The sequence below is a fragment of the Eulemur rufifrons genome, chromosome 8 (genome assembly GCF_041146395.1).
Source record: "Eulemur rufifrons isolate Redbay chromosome 8, OSU_ERuf_1, whole genome shotgun sequence".
In the NCBI taxonomy this organism is placed as follows: domain Eukaryota; kingdom Metazoa; phylum Chordata; class Mammalia; order Primates; family Lemuridae; genus Eulemur; species Eulemur rufifrons.
In genome coordinates, this window is record NC_090990.1 from 60502991 (window position 1) to 60521313 (window position 18323).

At 32.3% G+C, this 18323-nt stretch overlaps 1 protein-coding gene across 2 annotated transcripts; it reads left to right on the plus strand.

The window, feature by feature from the left end:
• The first annotated feature begins 1756 nt into the window (after positions 1-1756).
• Positions 1757-11803, plus strand: DNAJB4 (DnaJ heat shock protein family (Hsp40) member B4). Of its 2 annotated transcripts, XM_069478111.1 has the most exons (3): positions 1757-2387; positions 8933-9501; positions 11224-11803. In XM_069478111.1, exons 1-3 carry the CDS (start codon positions 2177-2179, stop codon positions 11455-11457), a joined length of 1014 nt encoding a protein of 337 aa, XP_069334212.1. In that variant the 5' UTR covers positions 1757-2176; the 3' UTR covers positions 11458-11803. The 2 variants fall into 2 exon arrangements, with proteins under 2 accessions (XP_069334212.1, XP_069334213.1); XM_069478112.1 differs by lacking the exon at positions 8933-9501 and having other exon boundaries at positions 11224-11310.
• The last annotated feature ends 6520 nt before the right edge of the window (positions 11804-18323 follow it).

Consider the following 18323-nt stretch of genomic DNA (forward strand, 5'->3'; position numbering starts at 1 on the left):
GTTTTAAAATCATTTAATATGTCAAGTCCTGATAATATTTCTAGCTCTCTGAAAATGATTGAATCAGATAAATGTCTATTTTTTTCTCCTACCATTACCTACCAGAACAATTTCAGGTTTTTCATAGATAGTAATGTCAGTGTTCCTTTGGTAATAAATATTTAAAGGAACTCCCTTGGAAATTAATTTTATAATAGGTGATATTTATTATGTTTTTACTTGATGCTGTTCCTCACACTGGATTCCAACTTGGCAATATGCTTTTTAAAAATAAGAGTCTTAAGTTGACTTTGGATATTAGCATTTTTCACTAAATTTTTTTGGATTTGAAAATATCTTTTGACATTGAGTATTCCTTGGTGGTACTAAAAAAATTGCTAAATAGCTGACAAACCTCTGTAACTCGTAGGTAGGCTAGATAGATGTTATAAATTTCTAATGTCAAGATGTTTTAAAAGTAGAGAGTTTTGAGGAATAGGAAATCATAGCTGTCAAAAGTGCACAAAGATGAACATTCATAAAGAATTGCTGAATCATCATTGCTTGGCATACAGAGTAGGTGTTCCCATTTCTTTAAAGGTTAACATATGATCATCACCTTTCATTACATTCTAAACATAATGTACATAATGTACATATGTACATTTTTTTCTTCATAAAGATTTTTTTTTAAGTTTACAGATGTATTTCACTATAAGATGCATGCAGTTCTTTTGACATTTTCTTATTAATCCATCTTTTCAATATTAGAAATGGGAACATTTTGAAAAGATGAGGAAACCATATCAGAGATAAAAGATGTTATATACATTGAAAATATGCCTCCTAAATATCCAAAGCATGTTATATGAAAAAAGCAGGCATCAAAACAGTATTTAAATGCCATGATCTAAACTTTGTTAATAAAAAAGTTACAAAACCACAGAAATAACTGTAAATATTCATAGAATATATGATTAGAAGTAAATACACTAACATTTAACAGGGACTACCTAAAAGGGAATGATAGGGAAATTTTTATTTTATTTTATTTTTCCTATGTTTTCAAAAATCTTTGACAATGAGTATATATTTATAATTATGGAAATGTGTTTCCAAAAGAAAAAATATTTCTCATATTATTGCCCCTTAAATAGCATATCCAGATTTTAAGTTGATCTAGTTAAAGTCATATAAAGAACATGAATATGTACTGCCTGTAACCTGATACTTTTCTACTAGATTTCCTGCAGCACAAAAATTTTTTAAATAGTGTCCCTAGGAATGGGGGTCTCATTCTGTTTTAGTTGAAGTAACTAAATTCAGATATTAAGCTTTCACAGATAACTATTGGTTTGCTAAAACTATAAACTCTTGTATGCTACAAAAAAAACTAGTTAAAATCATTAGCTAAAATCATATTTAAGTCCTTATTTTACCATAGTGCTTTTGAATTTTATGGTAGATATCCTTTTTATAGTGTTAAGATGTTATCCTGACTTCCTGGCATTTCTGATTAATAGTCTCCAGGAATTTTGAAAATGACATAAATTTGAAAATTTTAATTTAAACAGCCCACATTTTAGTATTGTATATTTTACAGATGAATAACTTGAAATTAAAATACCTAAAATAAATCCAAGGGTACTTTTATTTGTATAATCATTTTTAACATAGGATGGTTAATGGCTGTAATAATTTTTATTGCTTTTTCACCTAGAATAGAGTAAATAAATATGTAGTTATGACATTCTGTGTTGAAATACTGGTTTGTTAATCCACTTGGCCTCTTAAATAGGAAATACAAATGGTAGAGCCAGAAGGAGAAGGAATAGTTAATAGTGGAGGAGGAGAAAACATAGCTCAGTACTTTGACTAGAGGCAGCTGGGAAAGTGACGTCCTGTAGCATTTGCTGTTCTAGAAAGTACAGAGACACGTAGTGAAAATGGGAGGATCTAGAAGGAGGCCGTCTCCTGTGTAGTGTATATTTATCTGTAAGTGAGCTGTTGGGGAAGGAATTAAATACGGAGACTCTGTCTGCTTGTTGCCTTAAGACAGCTAGCTGAATTGCTGATTTGCTTTAACTTTTAAAATACCCAGCTTGGTTTATTTTTCTTAGAATCGGTGTATTGCTAAGACTGGGGACGCTGTTTTCTTTTACAAAGGGAAATCTAAGTTCATTTCAAGGAATTCGAAATGGGGAAAGACTATTATTACATTTTGGGAATTGAAAAAGGAGCTTCAGATGAAGATATTAAAAAGGCTTACCGAAAACAAGCCCTCAAATTTCATCCGGACAAGAACAAATCTCCTCAGGCAGAGGAAAAATTTAAAGAGGTCGCAGAAGCTTATGAAGTATTGAGTGATCCTAAAAAGAGAGAAATATATGATCAGTTTGGAGAGGAAGGTAAGTATCCTGTGTATATCTTTCTGTCTCTTCGGCTCTATGTCTTTCTCTCCCTCTCCCGGTCTTTTTTTTTTTTTTTTTTTCTTTCAGCCTTCTTGTTATGCTTAAATTGGATCCTTAGACATATCAAAAGTAGAAAAACAAATAATGGATAAAAACAAGATTTCATCCCTGATCATATGAATGAACATTGCATAGCTATGAATGAAATGTCCTTGTTTGCCTTTTTAAAAAATTTTAGCATTTTGTATTATACATATTGTACCATTAGACTTAAGATATTAACATTGTATATTTTAAAAGAAACCTGAAATTACCATACTCACTAATGAATTGTGTCAAAACTCTTATGCAACCTGTTTTGTTTTCTAATGAATTTCCTGCCAGAACCAATAAAGAGTTTTCAGTCATGTAAAATCTTAAGATTGGCAGTTGAGATTCTGGAAGTTTATATTTTATTCGCAAAAACAAAAAGAAGTTTTTTGCCTTTCTTATGGCAAGGCTAGTTCAGACGGAACAAGACAGAGTTGTCTCTCTCAGAAGCAGAAGGCGCAGGCATTTAGCTTCTAGTTGTTTTTGGCATTCTGCCTGGGGAGGAAAGAATTTTCCTGATGTCATAAAATACCAGGACAAGTTTTTAGCTTAATTGTAAACAGTAATTGTGTGCCAAGAAAATGAAATCTCAGAAATATAATTTTTGACCTAAAATGGCCACCTAATTAGAGTAATTACTGATTTACTTTTAGGTAATACTATTTCTTTTGGAATTTTACTGTCTTGGTACAGAGGAAAGCCTGACAACTTCCCCTTCCTTTCCCTGCCATACTTTTGTTTCTTGCATTGTGAGATCAGAAACTAGTGAACAAAGTAAATGGGGGTAATTTAAGATTATCCTTTTATCATTCTGGATTTTAAGTCAGGTTTGTCCATGACCTCCACATAAATGTGGCTATAAAGTAAGACTTTTAAATTTCTAATTAATAATAACAAAAAAACTTTCATTTTTACAGGTTCTGGGATTTTCAACTTTAAAAATCAGTACTAAATTATTTTATTATTAGTTTTTCTCCTAAAATATTGTCTTTTAAATCATTGTAGCTATGAAAACTTTTTTGTTATCCCTTTGCTTCCTTTATGACATTTAACAGCAAATTTTTCTAATTAGAAATATATCCTTAAAATATAGTCAAGCAGTGACTGCTCATTTTTAATTAAACAAATTAAATGTAGATAAGCGTGGTGATTATATGTAGAGGATTTTTTTTCCCTTGTTTTTCTTTTTTGGTCTGTGCGTTGCCAAAAATTGAAGTTTATGCTGCTGGTTTTGGTGTAGTGAGGACCTGCAGTATCAGGTTCTTACAAAGTACATATTGAAAAATATATGGACAAAGAATGGGCAATTCAATCCTCCATGTTCTCTATGGCTATACTACTCAATATAGCATGATTTGGTTCATCTCAAAAAGCTAAGACAGGATTCTGAGACACTACCAATAATATGCTACTCTTCTGAAAGACTGACTTTGTAATTTTGTAAAGAAATCCATAAACATGGAAGAATATTATAAATTCCCATGAAAAAGTAGATATCCACTGCTTTAAATCTAAGATATTTGGCCACATCTCACTGATAGCTCAAGTTTGTCTTTGGCTAAGCCATTGGATTCATGATTTATTAAGGATATTTGTCTTTAGAATTTGAAAGTCACCAAGTGATACATTTTTCTTGATTTAACATTACCTCTTAATAGTGCTTTTCTTGAGTAGTGATTTTTCCTGTTTGATTTTTGCTCACTCATTACCAGTGAGTGAATTTTTAAAAAACTAAATCATCATCTATATACCCTGAATCTTTTTTTGTTCTTGATTCAGATAATTGATGTAAACAATAGGAGGAAAGAGTGAGGAGAAAATAAGTTTTTTAAAACATTGAACTATATTATTTAGAAATATCATTTTCTAGTTTTAGGTTACTTGAAAATAAAGTTGAATGAAAGTTGTTATTATCATTATTATTATTTTAGAGACATGGTTTCTCTCTATTGCCCAGGTAAGAGTACAGTGGCATGATCATAGCTCACTGCAGCCTCCAACTCCTGAGCTCAAGGGATCTTCCTACCTCAGCCTCCCGAGTAGCTAGTACTACAGGCGCCTGCCACCATGGGTGGCTAATTTTTTAATTTTTTTGTCTGGGGTCTGGCTATGTTGCCCAGGCTGGTCTCAAACTCCTGGCCTCAAGCAATACTCCTGCCTCAGCCTTCCAAAGTGCTGGAATTACAGGAGTGAGCCACTATGCCTGGCCCTATTTGAATTATTTTTTAGAATTATTCTTCCTTCAAAGAAAATTATTATATTTATTTGCCTTTATTGAGAATATCCCATTAATTCTTTTAAAAATCTCCTCTAGACACACTGGGAAAATGAAAACATTTTTTCTCTTTGCCTTTCATTGATCTCTTTGTACCTGCAGGCCTGGTTCCGTAAGTTTCTCCATTAGTAACAAAACACTGAATTTTAAGACTGTGGAAACACTACTAATATACCTGATATCCTTTCTCCCCCCTTCCCCCTAATTATTATACTCTTGAGACTTAAAGCTCGGACAGTGGGAATAAGGAACCATGTACTGAGAAGTGTATGAGTTCAATATGCTAAATTTATTTATTTAGGAATAAGAGAACCAGTGATCCAGTTTATTTGTGTTCTAAAAATTTCAAATATCTACCATTTAAAATGCTTTGTTTAAAAAACACTTGGATAGTGGGTGTAGTGGTGCATGCCTGTAGTCCTGGCTACTCAGGGAGGCTGAGGCAGGAGGATTGCTTGAGCCCAGGAGTTTTTCACCCTGGGCAACATAGTGAAACACTGTCTCTCAAAAAATAAGAAAAAGAAGAAGAAAAAAAAAACAGTTGGATAAAAATAGAGATGTCTTAAATTTACCATATGACCTAGCAATTCTAGGAATCTATAAAAGAGAAAAGAAAATATATGCCCACACAAAGACACATACCTGAATGCTCATAGCAGCATTATTTGTAATGGTTCCAAACTGGAAACAATCTAAAAATACTGCTAATTAGTGATTGATAAATAAAATGTGGTACATACATTCAATGGGGAACTATTTAGCTATTAAAAGGACCAATTTAATGAAACATGCTACAACAGGGATGAACCTCAAAAACTATGTTAAATGAAAGAAGCCAGATATAAAAGACTTCATATCGTATGATTCCATTTATATGAAATGTCTGAGAAAGGCAAGTTTGTAGAAAAAGAAAGCAGATCTTTCTTGCCTAAGGCTGGAAGTAGGAGCAGAGATTAGTTACAGATAGGAACTGGAGAACTCTTTGGAATGATGGAAATACTCTGTAACTAGATTGTGGTGATGGTAGCACAACTCTGTAAATTTACTAAAATCAATTGAATTGTATATTTACAATGGTTTAATTTTGCGGTTTGTAGTCTATTTTTAAAAATAAATTTCCTCCATAATTGAATCATTTGAAAACAAAAAACAGAACTACAGAAATTTAAAATTGAATTTTGAACCACTCACTCCCCAAAAGTTTTAGGTTTAGTTCTGAATGGTTTAGTGGATGTCAACAGAAGTTTATATTAAAAGATTTTTAAAAATATTTTTAATAACACATCCTTATTTATTCTGATTCTCTAATATTTTCTTTTTTATGCCTTCTTTATTTATTGTTTGTAGTTTACTCAGTAGCATCAAATGTTAAAAGGTAGTATTTATATGATAAAACTCATATTTAGTATATTGATCTTGTTACTAATTTGCTTCTTTTCTATGACTTATATATTTAATCACCTAGACCTCTTTTATTTACTATATGTTCTAAAAATATGTAAGTAAATTAGATTTTTGTGAACTAAAACTGTTTAAATGATCTCATTATTTTATAACTCTCTGAAGTCTTGCTATAAATTTGCATTTTACATATTAGATCTCCTTAAAGTAAGAGTTATTAAAGTACTATCATGTTTTTCTTTGAAATCCTAATTCTTCTCCAGTGTTTCTTCTTTTGATAAACTTTAATCAACTTAATTAACTAGTGGAAGAAGTCATTGTTATAGATAGTATTCCAAACATATTTGGTTTTGGGCTGCAAATTGGCTGGTTGGTTGGTTTTAAAACAATAGCAGTTCTGCTAAAACATAGACAAATGTTGATTCTATAGTGCATTTCTTGATCACACAAAGTGTCTAGAAAACATTTTGGATAGCAAAGGGAATCCAATTAATATTAAAAATTTCCATTAGCCATCAAAATGTATGTAATTAAGAATTGTCTATGTAATTGATGACATGCCTGTTATAATGTAAGTGCTAGGCAATGCAAATGATACTTGCATAATAATTTGTGTTTTAGTATATTGGCATGAATTTTGGTGGGATTTTCTCAGTTATTAGAGTAGCATCATTCTTTATCTCAGCTACATAGTTGACTGTTTATAGTGTCTAGGAAAACCTCAAAGCTGCATTAGAAGCTTCTTGTTAGCTTTGATAAATAAGGCACTTTAGACTGTGTGTAAATCTTCTGAGAGACTTTGTAATTCTGACTGAGTTACTATTTTTGGCAGGATAGGGGAAGGGGTTTTAGGGAAAAGCCAAACCCATGATGTAATAACTTAAAATGTTATTCTTTCTTTTCATGAATTCATTATGAGCCAAAGCATTTTGATTTTGTCTTATAGAGGGTTATACTATTTTACCCAATTTACTTAACTCTCTGTTAAATTATTATACTTTATTAAATCTGTGGGATGAAGGATAAAATGATTTAAGCACTGGTTTAGTAACTTTGATCATGACCTTGAAGTTGTATACATACTCTACCATTTTAAAAAGTCTGCCGTTAACTTTTTAACATTGGGAGTTATAATTGTACTACTAAAATTTATAAAAGAAAGATATGGATGAGCTGCATATTAAAAGTTCTTGTCCTGCTTCTACTTGTCATTCAGTTTTTACAGGGAATTTCCCTGCCATTTAGATATATCATCCAATATGTATTTTGACAATTTTCAGATTATTAGGTCTCTCTTGGTCTCTCCAGATTTCTATTCATGGATAAAGGTAAAAATTTAGACATCAGTTGAGACTCTGTTAGATGTAGAGTATATATTAATATATATATTTTAATGGAAGAAGCCAAATGTAGAATAAAACATGTAAAACTAAGTCTCTTTGAAAGCATGATGAGTGTTTCTAGTGGCATTTTACATGACTAAATTTCTCATATACGGGTATGTGTGATTACATTTTATATTGCTTTTGCCTCTGCCCTCTTCTCTATACTGATACTCAAAACACCTTTCTAGTTTCGATTTAGGAGGACTTTAAGAATTAGTTTATTCTCTTCATTCAATAAACATGAATGCCCACCATTTTCAGCCCCATATGCATGAACAATGCAAAATGAATAAAATATATTTCCTGCCCTCAAATTACTCACTGTTTAAAGATATTAGAATCCCTCAGTTTAATCTCTTGAATTCTTCATGGTTTTATAACTTTTAGATTGTTTTACTGCTTGTTTCCTTGGTTATGAATTTTCTTAAGGCTCACTCAGAAACTGAGTGCTAATACTGTAATGGTGGAAATCCTTGTCAGTATCAACTGCTTAAAAGATCACTATACTCTTGTTTTGTGGGTTTCAGCAGAATCTTTTTGACACAGTGAAAAATGCTGTTTCAAGCATGTAATCTTTTGTGAGCTGAATATTACCTAGTTGAACCTTTGAGCAAAGGGCCAGAAGGTCACTATATTGCTGGCTGAAGTAGGTTGTTCACAACAGGCAGAAATAACCAGTCCAAAAGGCCAAATGTGTCAAGAAGGTTTTCTGCTCTTGATTTCAGTCTTCTTTTTACATACTTTGAAATTAATGCTATGATATGGTATGCTTATATAAACAACTTTGGTATCTAGGACAGGAATAACAATTTTAGTGTCTAAAAAAATATTTTTCATAGGGTATCCTCATTATTAGAATTTTTTCCCTCTCTGCCACAGACTTTTATTTTAATTCTTAAACAGTAAAAGATGACCTGAAATAAAGCTACTAATAGTTAGTATGAATATGGTATTTTATATTATTGTTTGTGCTTCTTGATTAGAATGGTACTTAAAGATATAGATTCTGCATTTTGCATTATTACTGAAGATCTTTTTAACTGACAAATTTTAAAAACTTAAGTTTACATACTTTTGTATGCCATACCAGTAGTTTATGAGATAAGGAGTTCACAGTTTATTTTTTTCTTATTTACCTGTGGAACAAAGATTCAGGAATAAATTATTAAAAATGGGGATTTGGAAGAAGAGTTTGAAAGCTAAAAATTTAACTTAGGATGGAATCATCAAAAGTTATATAGCTGTTCTGTATTTAATTATAATGGTATTTCTGGGCAATATTAATAAATTATAGCATACGTTGGCCAAAGTTTATTAGCAATACAGTTTTTGAAAGTTTAACTTTTGAGAGTTGCAAGCTTTTTTCTAATCATTCATGTCTCTTCACTTAGGGTTGAAAGGAGGAGCAGGAGGTACTGATGGACAAGGGGGTACCTTCCGGTACACCTTCCATGGTGATCCTCATGCCACATTTGCAGCATTTTTTGGAGGGTCCAACCCCTTTGAAATTTTCTTTGGAAGACGGATGGCTGGTGGTAGAGATACTGAAGAAATGGAAATAGATGGAGATCCTTTTAGTGCCTTTGGATTCAGCATGAATGGCTATCCAAGAGACAGGAATTCTGTAGGACCATCCCGACTCAAACAAGATCCTCCAGTTATTCATGAACTTAGAGTATCACTTGAAGAAATATATAATGGTTGTACCAAACGGATGAAGATTTCTCGAAAAAGGCTAAACTCTGATGGAAGGAGCTATAGATCTGAGGACAAAATTCTTACCATTGAGATTAAAAAAGGGTGGAAAGAAGGCACCAAAATTACTTTTCCAAGGGAAGGAGATGAAACGCCAAATAGTATTCCAGCAGACATTGTTTTTATCATTAAAGACAAAGATCACCCCAAATTTAAAAGGGATGGATCAAATATAATTTATACTGCTAAAATTAGTTTACGAGAGGTAAGTTAGTAGGACCCGGGATTCTGAGACCAAACAGAATCATGCAGCTGATTTTAGGGAATGTATCTAAATAATAGCTAACATTTATTCAACCTTATTATACATTTAAAAAAATTCTCATAACAACCTTCTGAAGTAGTACAACTATTTATTATACCACTTTTATGGATGAGATTATATTTTCTAAAGTTTAGTTACTTATACTAATAACTTAAATGTCAATTTTAAGTGCTACCTGGATTATGTACCCTGAAACTATTTTTACAAGTGTGGTTTATGAGATCTGTATTGATAATCTTATCACCTTCGTCCATGTGTAAGATTTATGTTAAAGTTGTTAATTTGGAAGTATTAAAAGGCAGTAATTCATAATTTATTAAAATAACAAATTTTTACAAATTCATAAATTATAATGGTACTGCTTTACTATACTTCTTATTTGAGTTCTTATTTGTAATATTTCTCAAATTGGATTGTAACCCACAAATGGTCTTGTTAGTTCCCTGCTTAAAATTCTTAAATGGCTGTATCTACATACCGTCTATGATAAAGCCCAAACTCTTTTTTTTTTTTTTTTTTTTTTTTTTTTGAGACAGAGTCTCACTCTGTTGCCCAGGCTAGAGTGAGTGCCGTGGCGTCAGCCTAGTTCACAGCAACCTCAAACTCCTGAGCTTAAGCGATCCTCCTGTCTCAGCCTCCCGAGTAGCTGGGACTACAGGCATGCACCACCATGCCCGGCTAATTTTTTCTATATATATTTTTAGCTGTCCATATAATTTCTTTCTATTTTTAGTAGAGATGGGGTCTCGCTCTTGCTCAGGCTGGTCTCGAACTCCTGAGCTCAAACGATCCGCCCACCTCGGCCTCCTAGAGTGCTAGGATTACAGGCGTGAGCCACCGCGCCCGGCCAAGCCCAAACTCTTTAGCTTAAAATAAAAGATCATTTTAAATCTGATTTCTAGTCATAAATATAGATACATTTCCCTAAGTTTGCTCTATTGTTATCTTGTGTACTTCTGTGTCATTATTTGAGCCCTACTCTATGGAACACTGTTATTTCTCACCCTGTCCCAATACCTGCTACCGGTCTAATGCTTAGCTCGGGTATCCTCTACTCCCAGAAGCTAAGGGGTTAAGTTGGGTGCCCTTTCTCTCACAAAAGACCTCTGTGCCAACACTATACTATATTATAATTGCTAATTGGCATGTATGGTTCTGTGAGTTCCTTGTTCATACCTTGAGATGAAGTCTGTATTCCTGGTCCCTTCAAGGCTCACCATCTACCAGAAATGTGTGGCATACAGTAGATACTCAGTAAACATTTATTGACTAAAACAAATGTATTTCTTGTCCTGTTTTCTGAAGTACGTAGTTGCTCTTATCCTGTTTTTTCCAGTCCTCAGTTTCTGCCATTCTAATTCCTGCAATTTGAATGTTATAACAGCTTCAAACTATCCATTTCATTCCAAAGCAATGTGGAAGATATCCGTTACTTCTCTTTTTCCTTTGCTTTCACTTTCCTTCTCCTTCTCTTCTTTTGTGATATATCTGATTATCCATGTCCTAAAGGATTTTCTAATGGGGAAAAAATGTTATAACTATTGTTCTTTTAGAGGTTAAAATTTTACCTTAGTGGTATGATCCTTTATCATGTGGTAATATTTTTGGTTTGATATTTAAGTTTTGAAGTATGTTAATTTTATTGTATTTGGTCCATTGTAGGCATTGTGTGGCTGCTCAATTAATGTGCCAACAATGGATGGAAGAAACATACCCATGTCAATAAATGATATTGTGAAACCTGGAATGAGGAGAAGAATTATTGGATATGGGCTGCCATTTCCAAAAAATCCTGACCAACGCGGTGATCTTCTAATAGAATTTGATGTGTCCTTCCCAGATACTATATCCTCATCATCCAAAGAAGTACTTAGGAAACATCTTCCTGCCTCATAGAATGAAGAACTTTGTTACCCATATTTTGATAAGGCACTGAAAATATAAAAGGACTAGCAGTTTACTGATGTAGATGTGAATTCTGTATAAAGATGTGTAAATTCTTTTGAGAGTTCATTAAATTGCATGAATAGAGACGGGTCATAATAAATAGGCAAAAGGGATTTTTACAGTTAGAGATGAAGAAAAAACCACTCACTGTATTTTATTTCATTCCTCCCAAATCAGAAATTTTTAGTATTTTGCTTATATATAAAAGTTGTTTTTGTGAAGTCAGTGGGTATATTTCTAATAAAGTACTGGACTATCCAAGTACTTTATTTATTATATCTTTAGATCATCAGTATGAAAGGTTCCCATGTATAATGGAAATTAAAATTCTTAACTAAAGTATACACGTAATATGTATTTCTAGAAAAGAATAAAAACCCAAATCATTTGGAAATGTAGTTTTTATATTTAAATCATCTTCTGAAATGCTGCTTTAGGGCCGGCACCAGTATAAGAATATCCTGATGCATATGTTTCACCATTTTGATTTTCAAAGTATGTTGTAGCATTTCTTAATAACATAGTTGTATTATTCTTAAGGCAGACCTTTTCTTCATAAAAAGAAAATTGATAGCAGTTTATCTCTTGTGGAAATCCCAATTGCCTGAATTACTGATATTTTAGAAATAGACTTTTTAAAATGCCATATGTAATTTTATGCAAGTTGACTATATATGTTGGACTTAATAAGTTATAGGCTCATTTTGTTGTCTGCTAGTTTAAAATTATTTGTTTAATAATAAATATGTTTTTAGAGGAAATACTGTTACTTGGAATTAATTTTCCAATTATACAGTCTTCTATAACTTACTCATAATATGCTATATGTACCTTATGCGATTTCCCTAAAAAGAATAAACTACCACTACACTTTGATGTTAAACCAAAATATGGGGAAAATAAACACTAACTGCTGCTTATGGATAATATTGCTACTAGTTATGCATATAAATATTTTACTTTTTCATATGTATAGATTGCATTTCTTAGGTGTTTTAATTTTTTAAATATATTTATGTTTAAAATTATTTTGTTTCCTGTTTTATAACTAGAGTGAGAATGATATTTTAAAACAAAGTTTTTGGTTAAAAAATAATTTTCAGGATGATTCATACACAGACACACACACACACACACACACACACACAGAGGTATACTGGGTCCTACCACCTTTTAGCAGAATATGAAATCCTTTTTTAGAAATTCAATATAAATAGGTTGTAATAGCCATATACTTTATAGCTTTATTGAGATATAATTTACATGCCATAGTTTACCCTTTTAAAGTACAATTCAGTGGTTTTAATATATTCACAGAGTTGTGCAATCATCACCACTTTCTAATTCCAGAATATTTTCATCACCCCAAAAAGAAACCTTATATCTATTAGCACTCACTTCCCATTCCTCCCATCCTCCAGCCCCTGACAAACACTAATCTACTTTTTGTCTGTATGCATGTGTCTATTCTGTACATTTCATATAAATGGAATCAAACAATATGTGGCTATTTTGGGGTCTGGCTTCTTTCATTTAGCATGACATTTTCAAGGATCATCCATGTTGTATCATGTATCAGTACTTATTCTTTTTTATGGCAAATTATATGGCTATACCACATTTTATTTACCTTCTCATTAGTTTATGGGTATATTTGGGTTACTTCTACTTTTTGCCTATTATAAATATTGCTGCTATGAACGTTTGTGTGCAAGTTTTTGTGTGGACATAATTTTTCAATTCTCTTGGGTATGTACCTATGAGTAGAATCTCTGAGTATAACCACATGCTTTAGTGGGAAATGGAAAATGCTTGAAAGAATACCAGAGAATTCAGCTAATCATACTTATTCTATCTAATTCATAAATGGTTCCTTTATAATTTTACTTCTCTGAATGACAGTTAAAACTATCTCTGGAACTGTAAAAATCATGGAAATTTTCTCATCAGTCTAAAGAGCTGGAGCTGAAAAGCATCAGTCAGAGTGGGGCCTGAGAGTGGTTTCTGTTTTAAACCTGTTATTATTTATTGCAATTTTCTTGATTAAGCATTTTCTCCCAGGTAAAACAAAGGATTTAGAGATTAGATGCATGGATAATCTTTGGATTGAAATGTGTTTTTTTTTAAGGTAGAGAATTATTCTTCTAGTAGTAATATAAGTTTACATAGCTATACAAAAATGGTATAGCCATATCTCTCTTGTCTTAAAGGGTACTGATGATCCCTTGGCATGTAGTAAATGCTCAATTTTTATTTCTTCAATTAAAAGTAGTTGTAAATTTACAGTTTTAAAGTTTTCTTATTTATCCCAATTATGAGAGTCCTTTTGATTTTAAAATCAAATTCTTTTAAAGTTAATTTGCCTATTTTTTTGTGTAGTTTATGTAATTCAGCATATTTATTTGAAATATTTTGAGTCATTTATGAACCTATATTAATAGACTATAAAATTATAACTTGATGGTGCTGACTAGAAAGACTTTGAAATATTAATTACAAAACCAGACTTTTTTTTAAAAAAGGAAATTAATATAGCAATAATAGTTCATAATTAGGATATACTCTTCATTAATTTTAAAAACTGTACTCCAATGTTATTCTCAATGTGAGGGCATATCTAAGCTTTTACATGAACAATATAAATGATGATTTTTGTAAGTAAAAATTCCTATCCAAATGTGAAATATCATTATAAAAAAAGGAGAGAGAGGGAGAGAAGGAGGGAGAGAGCAAAGGAGGAAGAAAGGAAGAAGAAACCCTGCAGATTTTATCGAGAAAGGTTTGTAATGAGTAATAACACGTAGAAGCTCTACAATATTGGCATAGTAATCCCTCCCAAGCTAAAAATTGGTTGGTACATCTCTCTACCTGTTAGAATTTTGGTTTGTGTGAATGTATAATAGTTCTTGAGCCTTTCTTAATTGAGTTAATTTTTAAAAGAGGGAACTGAAGGTTGGAAAAAGAAAATGAGGATAAAGTGAATGACAGAGGAAAATTTCAGATTTTGGCTGCAGACTTAAACATGAGAAATAAAGCCAAAGGCAAAGAACTCTGCTGCTGCTTCTGTTAAAGGGATGGCATTAAAATGAATACAAAAAGTCTGGACGGGAAGTACTTTTGTGACATGAAGTTATAATGGAAGGTCCTGTATTAGAGAAGGGTATGAGAAATATTTAGTTATGCTTATCTGAGAAGGCTAAATAAAAGTTACACAAGTTTTTTTCCTCAAGTATACACTTTGCATCTCTGGACTGAGGATGAAGGGTCTCAAGAGATGAAATTAACTGAAAATCATAAGATCTAAAAAGCATTAAACATTTGGAATGAGGTTAGGCTTTCTTTTTTTAAATTGCCCTCTTGATATGCTTATAATGTCTAACAAAGCAAAAATAAATTTGCAAGCATCTTATTGAAGCTGTGAGAATTGGGAGATCCCGAAAAGTTTCTAGTGAGCAAGGAATGGTAAATCATACAGTATTTATTTTTAATAATATGTAGACTATCATTCTCTTTATTTAATACAGTTTTCATTTTAGTGAACCTAAAAACTGTCTTCTTAGGGTTCTGCCTAAAACTGGTTTTTTCCTTAACAATTTAAATTCCTAATCACTTTTCTACCACAATGCGTTCTGAAACATAATCTTCTCAGATGGGGAAATTATGTTAAATATTCATATTTTACTGTGGCTTTTATAAATTACAATCTTTTACTTATGGAGGCAAGCTTGAAAATTGGCATGGGCAATGTCAGCGTAGTAATTACACAATAGGAATAGTTACACATTTTATGCTTTTTTCCAGAATATTTAATGTGTAAATTTTGGAGGCAATTATTCAGAAGTTAAAATTGGAAACCAGGCTGATAATGGGGACTCAGTATTATTTAAAAATTTGTTGCTAGCTTATGTGCGCTTATTCTCATAAAGTTTGAAGAGAGTGTATAAAGTTATATTATCTCTGTTTTGGCACCAAAACCAAAGGTAGACTTATGAGCCATAAAATATATACAATATAAAGTATTTTGTGGTTCCAAGGTCATTTAACCTAAATAATGTAACTTAAGATACATTGAACATTTCAGAATGAAATTAAGATATTTTTACTTACAGTTAGCATATTGAAGTGTTGAGTATGAGAAATTTGTTTTCCTTTAGTTTTCAAATTTTAAACAATGACATTTAATATTATGAATAGATACAAGTCATCTTAATAATTTATTTTATTAAATGTGATATGTCTGAATGTTAAGATTAGTCATTGGTCAGGAATTCTAATTTTGCATTGCTAAGAGATTTTAAAACTTTACCAATCTTGGCCAGGCGCGGTGGCTCACGCCTATAATCCTAGCACTCTGGGAGGCCGAGGCGGGCAGATCCTTTGAATTTAGGAGTTCAAGACCAGCTTGAGCAAGAGCGAGACCCCCGTCTCTACTAAAAATAGAAAGAAATTAGCCAAAACAACTAAAATATATAGAAAATATTAGCCGTACATGGTGTCACATGCCTGTAGTCCCAGCTACTCAGGAGGCTGAGGCAGGAGGATTGGTTGAGCCCAGGAGTTTGAGGTTGCTGTGAGCTAGGCTGATGCCATGGCACTCACTCTAGTACGGGCAGCAAAGCAAGACTCTGTCTCAAAAAAAAAAAACAAAAAAAAAAACACCTTGCCAGTCTTTTAATTAATATACAAATACTTTATTGTTTTACTTGTATTTTTGACAACTGTAATGGGTTTGAATTTTTTCAATACCTATGTGTAGCTAAAACAAAAAAAAATGGAATACAGTCAGGCACAATGGCTTATGCCTGTAATCCTAGCACTTTGGGAAGCCAAAGCAGAAGGATTGCTTGAGCCCAGGAGTTTGAGGTTGCTGTGAGTTATGATGCCACAGCACTCTAGCCAGGGTGACAGAATGAGACCTTTTCTCAAAAAAAAAAAAAAAAAAAAAAGGAATAGGCTGGGCGCGGTGGCTCATGCCTGTAATCCTAGCACTCTGGGAGGCCGAGGTGGGCGGATCCTTTGAGCTCAGGAGTTCAAAACCAGCCTGAGCAAGAGCAACATCCATCTCTACTAAAAAATAGAAAGAAATTAGCTGGACAACTAAAAATATATATAGAAAAAAAATTAGCTGGTCATGGTGGCACATGCTTGTAGTCCCAGCTACTTGGGAGGCTGAAGCAGTAGGATTGCTTGAGCCCAGGTGTTTGAGGTTGCTGTGAGCTAGGCTGACACCATGGCACTCTAGCCAGAGTGACAGAGTGGGACTCTGCCTCAAAAAAGAAAAAGAAAAAAAGGAATAGAGACCATATATGTGCTATGTGAATCTCAATAGTTTCTTTACATAGGCTTTTGTTTTAAAAATGTATTTTTTGTTATTGTTATTAAGCATGTTATTGAATTAAAATATTTTCAGAAAAGTAAAAGCATCAAACAGAGCAATACATAATTCTAAATAATATGTAATAATTCTAGTGAATATAGTTAGGCTTAGATATTTGAGTATTGAATATATATTACTACGAATATGTGACTATTCTGAAAAGTCTGAACCAGATGTCTTATGTCTAGTTATATACTGCTGTAAGTACTATTTTTTTTTACAATGATAGATAAAATTATATGCATTTATTGTGTACAACATGATGTTCTGAAGTACATATACATTGTGGAGTTTCTAAGTACTTTTTAAATTCAAAGTAAAAATCCTGCCTACTTTTGATTTTAGTTTTTGAAATATTAATTTTATGATAGCACAGTGCTTAACAGTTCATAATCAACATTTTCAACTATGTAGCCTAATGTTTATGTATAGTAATTTATAATTTTGTGAGGTAGTTATTATTACTTTATGTTGCAGATGAGGAAACAGAGATTCAGATAGTCTAAAGACCTTTAACCCAGGTCACACAGCTAGAAAAGATGAAACTGAGATTCAAGCCCAGATAGTGATTTTTGACCTGCTATTTCTACTATTCATGGCCATATGGTTTGAAGATGGTATTAATAGTTATCTTCATTTTTTCTATCTCAAAAAATTGAACCAATCTCTCCATATCCACTAAACTATTTAAGATAATAACTTTAAGAGATTGACAAAAGCCATGAATTTATTTCAATGAATGGATAGTGACAACTTCATTGTGATGCCTTGTTTACACGAAGGCCATCTTAGCTGCTGGTATTGTCAGGACAATTTTTGTATAGTACACTAGGCCACATGCAGGGGTCAGAGATAAGAATTAGTTTTACAAAGGTCTTTATAAGCTTGAGGATTGAGGACATAATACATAAGAAAGCACATCAGTGGAAATGCACCATATGCCCTCCTCCTATGAGAAATGTGTTCTCTACCAGTTAGTAGTTGTTTCTGCCTAGACGTCATTTAAGGGAAGAACCAAGAATTGGAAGTTATTTTTTCCTCGTATCTAAATTATGTTAGTTTTATGATTATGATATATCTCTTTTCTCCTGCTTTGTGTAAATTCAGGAAAGACAGAGGAAATTTATTGTTTTGTATTAGTTTTGATTGAAATACAATGAAAATTCATGTCTCTTCTGTGCCAAGATCTGTGTTAGATGTAATGGTGAATTTAACCAACCTCAACCCTGTCCTTGTAGAGTTTATTATTTTTATACTTTTAAGTTTATTGAGGTTTGTTTTATGATCAGCATATGGTCTATCCTGGAGAATGTTCCATGTGAACTTGAGAATGATATACATTCTACTATTGTTGGGTGAAGTATTCTAGATGTCAGTTAGGTCTAGTTGGTTTATAGTGTTGTTCAAGTCTTCCATTTCATTGTTGATCTTCTACCTA